Source organism: Ornithorhynchus anatinus, chromosome 8 (genome assembly GCF_004115215.2).
Source record: "Ornithorhynchus anatinus isolate Pmale09 chromosome 8, mOrnAna1.pri.v4, whole genome shotgun sequence".
Classification (NCBI taxonomy): Eukaryota; Metazoa; Chordata; class Mammalia; order Monotremata; family Ornithorhynchidae; genus Ornithorhynchus; species Ornithorhynchus anatinus.
Window position 1 is genome coordinate 38429824 of NC_041735.1, and position 5763 is coordinate 38435586.

The following is a 5763-nucleotide window of genomic DNA, read 5'->3' on the forward strand; positions in this document are numbered from 1 at the left end:
GGAGGAGCAAGACAAGGAGGAGAAGGAAGAGTAGGAGGAGGAAGAAGACAAGGAGGAGGAGGAAGAGAAGAGGAGGAGGAAGACAAGGAGGAGAAGGAAGAGGAGGAGGAGGAGGAAGAAGAAGAGAAGGAGGAGGATGAAAGAGAGGAGGAGAAAGAGAAGAGGAGACAAGGAGGAGGAGGAGAGGAGGAAGGGAAAGGAAGAAGGAGGAGAAGGAGGAGGAAGAGGAGGAAGAGAAGAGGAAGAGGAAGGAGGAGAGAGGAGAAGAGGAGTGGAGGGGAGGAGTGCAGGAAAAGGAAAACCTAGCAAGGAGTGGCAGGGTTGTCCTAACCCACAAACTCCTCATCCCTACCCGAGCCAAGTGAAATGTGTTTTTTCCGTCATGAAACTAATGAGGATAGATAGAAATAGAATGTGCACTCCTATGCTGGAAAGGTTACTGGCTGTCAAAAATGGTACTGGAAAAATTACTATGGCAATGGCTGATGTGACTGAGGCAATTCATGATCACAAGCAACAAAACAATGGGGGTTCTAACTGACTAAAAAGGCTAAAGATATATAAAGAAATTACTGTTGGGTATATAAAAACATGCACAGAACTGTTTTATTTTGAACCACGCTAAACCATGTAAAATCATGTCAGTAAAAAAAGAGTTAAAGTCAGCAATTGGAGAAAAGTAATATGAAACCTACCCCTTTCATTTTCTTGAAATTAATTCTTAGAGGTAGGTTTCTAAAGAGGTTTTGAATCGGGAAAAACTGAGTCATAATTCTCAGGTAAGCTCACTAAGTCACTGGAAATTTAGCAAAAACTCTCATCTAACAAATTTTAAGCCCTGAGGGTGTTGGTTGAAAATTTTAGTCAATCATGCATCATTCACTGGAGAGAGAAGATTCATAACGGGGCCCAAGAGAGGCAGGGTGTGGGTCCAGGGTGGCCTTAGCAAACCTTACCCTCTGCCTCCTCATTAATCGTGAACTCCTTTCCCTTAATCCCATCTCCAAGGCTTTTTAAGGTCCCTTGGTCCAAACCGGGCCCCACCCGGGCCTGACTGGTTTGCAAGAATCCAGATGATTATCGCTGGGCACATGGGCATTGTCCCCCTCCACCCACCACCCACGGTCACAAATTGGGATTTAGGAGCGCCACAGCGATTCTCTGCTATGTGAGGTAAGAAGATAATGACAGGAAAGAGGAAATGGGAGGGAGCATTAGGGCATCGAGGGAACTGGCAGGAATGAGCAAGGAGAAAGGAAGGTCTGAAAAGAAAGGGGTGGGTACGTGAAGATCCCCTCTCTGGAGTGAGCTGAAGAAAAAATTGTGTGGGGAGAAGGGGAGAGATTAAAACCGAAAGGATTGAAGCCTGGGTTGGTTGGACAAGGACTCCAAAAGGGCCTTGTAAGAAGTGAAAAATGAAGAGTCAGAGACTGGAAGAAAAGCTGTTTTCTTCTGCAAGCTCATAGTAACTGATTTAAGAGGAGATCTAGGTCCTAAGGTAAGGGGTAGTGAAAATAAGCAAATCAAAATCTGCGAAGTCAGAAGACTATATTCATTAAGTGAGAAAATTACAAAAATGTATCCACTAAGCTTCTGAAGACAGGGAAATCTTTAAAATGAAATTGCAATACCACAATCCCAGTTTACATATTTCCACAGAAGAGATTCAAAACTGGAAAGGTTAGAGAGAAGTTAGAGGGAAGTTTCACTAAACCTGCATCTCCGGTGAGCACAGAATCAATTCAGTGCCGGAGTGAGACTTGAAAATCTAAAGGATCCAGGATAGTGATGCCCCATAAGCCTTCTGGGTTATTAATGAATTGGGTGGTTGCAAGGAAAGAGTGTGCTTAGTTATGGACCACAGTTGTAAAATTTAAATTAGCACAGGGAAGAACTCTCATTTCTCAAATACTCATTAAAAAAAATCATTCTCTGCAGAAAGGAGAACGAGTGTTTGGTTTTATGCAATTCTAAAACATTCATTCTCCGCCTCCGAGGAGGAAACAAGTATTTCCTATTTTTAAACTTTGCACAGCTCACTTGATCAGAAGACAAGACATCGGTACATCCCACAGGAAGCGTCGTTGGTAAGTTAATTTTTAATCTATCACTTGCCGCTTTATTTGTGCCCACTTGATAGAATAGAAATTACTCAGGGGTAGAACAATTAAAAATGGCTGGGTACTCATTTCATGTGGTCTGGCAGAACTTTCTTTAGATGGGAAAAGACACAGAATACCCAGTGCAGTCCAAATCAGATCAGATCCATCAGTCGCATCCTGAATGGCAGAGCTCCTTGAATCAAGATTAGGAAATGAATAGGAAAGAATCCCTAGGTCAGTGGTTTTGCTGGAAAACTTGGACACAATTCCAGATTTTGAAAGCAAAAGAGGGATGTGCTGCCTGGGAATTGTTAGGGACAGATGCATCTCACTGAAATCAATGAACCAGGTCTTCTGCAAACTGACTTATCCAAGGTTTGTCAGATCAGACAAACCCTGTTGCTAAGGCACCCTCAGACCTGCCTGGGGATTGCTTCCTGCAGATCCATTCTAAGAACTGAAAGCTCTTATCCCAGTCCTCTACTACTGTCAAATCAAACCGAGTGCCTGTCTAAACCAGCTGATTCAGAATTTGCCCTCTGAGACCTTCTCTAAAGCAGCAGGTTAAGGGTCAGTAACCCCCTCTGAGTGGAAGTAGTTTGGGGAATATCGACTTATGAGGAGAGGGTATAGGCTGAGCTGACCCTTGCATCTGACTGGCTTCACATAACCCAGCCTTTGAAATCATTCCACTGTAAGGTTCGCTGTACTCTTGGGTATAATGTGAAAAAGTAAATAGGGGTGTGGAGACTAGAGATTTATTTTCTTAACTACCTAGGCGTCTACTTTATTTTATAGAAAATTGCTCAAATGTCTCCTAGTCTCAAATTCCATTTTTTGTGTGTGTGAAAGCTACTTTTGAAACAAATGTTGAAGGTGATAGCTAGCTCCTAATTGCTCAAATTGTGCACCAACAGGACTGGAAGTGATGTGAGTTTACTCTTTTCAAACATGGACAGAAATTTAAAATTCATCAGATTTCAGTTGACCAAGCCTACCAAATTCTTCGAGACTCATCATCACCACAAAGGATGTGTGGAACAGACAGGCAAATTACTAATTGAGAAAATCCCCCCACTGAGAGAATAAGCACGCATTCGGGCTCGGGGTGAATTTAATTTGCACAAGGGATTTATATTTAGAGTAGTCATCAAAGAATATTCTCTTAAAAAACCAACACGTATTATTTATTTTTTCCCACAGAAGAGCTGCAGGATGGAAACAACAACGAGCTTCGTGTATGACAATGATGGAGACCCCTGCACAAAAAATGAAGTGAAATTCACTGGAGCACAACTGCTGCCACCCCTCTACTCGTTGGTGTTCATCTCTGGCGTTGTGGGAAATGGTCTGGTTGTTCTCATCTTGAAAAAATACAAGAAACTGAAAACCATGACCGACATCTACCTCCTCAACCTGGCTATTTCTGATTTACTGTTTCTCTTCACCCTCCCGTTTTGGGCTTACTATGCGGCAGACCAGTGGCTCTTAGGGGATGCCGCATGTAAGATCTTTTCCGGACTTTACTATTTAGGCTTTTTCAGTGGCATCTTTTTCATCATCCTGTTGACCGTGGACCGGTACCTGGCGATCGTCCATGCCGTGTTTGCTTTAAAAGCCAGGACCGTCTCCTGCGGCGTGGTGACCAGTGTCTGCACCTGGGCTGTGGCCCTGTTAGCCTCCGTTCCCGGGTTCCTCTTCAACAGATCCCAGAAGGCGGAGGACCGTTACGTCTGCAGCACTTACTTTCCGATGGGCCAGGATTTGGCTTGGAAGACTTTCCAGACTTTACAGATGAACATCTTGGGACTCGCCGTGCCGTTGCTGGTCATGATCGTGTGCTACACGGGAATCATTAAAACGTTGCTGAGGTGCCGGAACGAGAAGAAGAAGCACAAGGCGGTCAGGCTCATTTTTCTGATCATGATCATTTACTTTCTTTTTTGGGCCCCTTACAACCTCGTCCTTCTCCTCAACACTTTCCAAAGCTCCTTCGGCCTGAACAACTGCGACAGCTCCAACAGACTCGACCAAGCGATGCAAGTGACGGAGACACTGGGAATGACCCACTGCTGCATCAATCCTGTGATTTATGCCTTTGTGGGCGAAAAGTTTAGGAGATACGTTTCTCTGTTTTTCCAAAAGCATATTGCCAAGCACTTCTGCAAAAGCTGTCCCATGTTCCATAGTGAGACAGCCGATCGGACAAATTCTACCTGTACCCGATCCAGTGGAGAACAGGAATTCTCCGCAGGCTTGTAATGTGGAACCAGTACTTCCTCCCCCAAATCCTTCTAATGAATCCAAATCTCTGGACCAGCCTTATTTTAAAAAAGAAGTCCTCCGTCACGGTGATTGAAAAATCAAATTCCTCTAAAACTCTAACGAAAATGCCAGGGCAGTAGCCACCTGACCAGCAAACACCAATAAGACTGGTGGTACTAGCAGGCATGAAAACTTTGGATGGGGTGTCCATTTGAAAAAGAACAAGCTGGAAGTTCAAATCACTGTCATTAACTCTGAGTTCTGCTTTCTTATTTTTCCAGCCTGCCTCGTTAATGTAGCCTAATGGAAAGAGCAGGAGCGTGGGTGTTAGGAGACCTGGTTTGCTTGCTATGTGACCTTGGGCAAGTCACTGTTCAGTCCCTCAGTCTTCCTTATCTGTAAAGGATACGTGTTCTCCCACCTCTTAGACTGTGACCACCATGTCTTATCTGATTATCCTATATTTACCCCAACACTTAGCACAGTGCATGACACACAGTAAGTTTTAAGAAGTGTCACAATTTTATTTTTATGACTTTAAAAACTGAATTCGTTATACTATTGCATTGTGGGTACCACTGTCTTTTAAATGATCATTCAAGAGGCAAATATATAAATAAAATAAAAACATTTGACAGAAAAAGACACATCATTTTCCCATTATTCAACAGGAATAACTGTATGTACTGGGGTAGTTATGCAATCTTTTCTCATTGTTTTTGCCCCTGAAAAATAGTGTTCATAAAAAAACTCTCAAAGCTGAATTCAAAAATCAACCTTATTTTACAGTGTATGTATATTACTTATAGTCTATGAGAGCATTTCTATGACATGACTAATTAAGAATTTAAAATACCAAACTAATGAATAAATGAATAAGGCCTGAGGACTTGAAACAGGTTTCACTGGAGAAATGATCATCTAGGTATGGATCAATCATTCTATTAATTTGATATGCACCCACCCTCAGCCCCATAGCAATTATGTACATAGCCATAATAAATTAATTTATTTATAATAATGTCTGTCTCCCCCTCTAGACTCTAAACTCCTTGTGGGCAGAGAACATATCTACCAACTCTATTATACTGTACTCTTTCAAGAGCTTAGAATGGCGCTCTGAACAATGTAAACCCTCAATAAATATCATTGATTGACTGATTGATTAACTGACATCTCACAGCATTGGCGAGGATGCTTCTTAAGGATGCTAATCTTTGAGATGAAGGGAGGGGAAAGAGTGAATAGAAAGACCAAATCTATCTAGGGTCAACCTAATGAAAAAAATCTGTACAATCCACATGTTTCCAAATGGATGTTAGCCAGTTAATTACGAACAGATTTTGCAACTAGCACTATGGCAATTCAGCCTAGAGGACTGAAAAGCTAAGATTCT

At 42.4% G+C, this 5763-nt stretch overlaps 1 protein-coding gene across 1 annotated transcript; it reads left to right on the top strand.

Moving 5' to 3' along the window:
- Nucleotides 1-1989: 1989 nt before the first annotated feature.
- On the top strand, nt 1990-5419 carry LOC100083248 (C-C chemokine receptor type 5-like). The gene is made up of 2 exons (XM_007666155.3): nt 1990-2087; nt 3306-5419. Exon 2 carries the CDS (start codon nt 3318-3320, stop codon nt 4362-4364), a length of 1047 nt encoding a protein of 348 aa, XP_007664345.2. The 5' UTR covers nt 1990-2087; nt 3306-3317; the 3' UTR covers nt 4365-5419.
- Nucleotides 5420-5763: the final 344 nt, after the last annotated feature.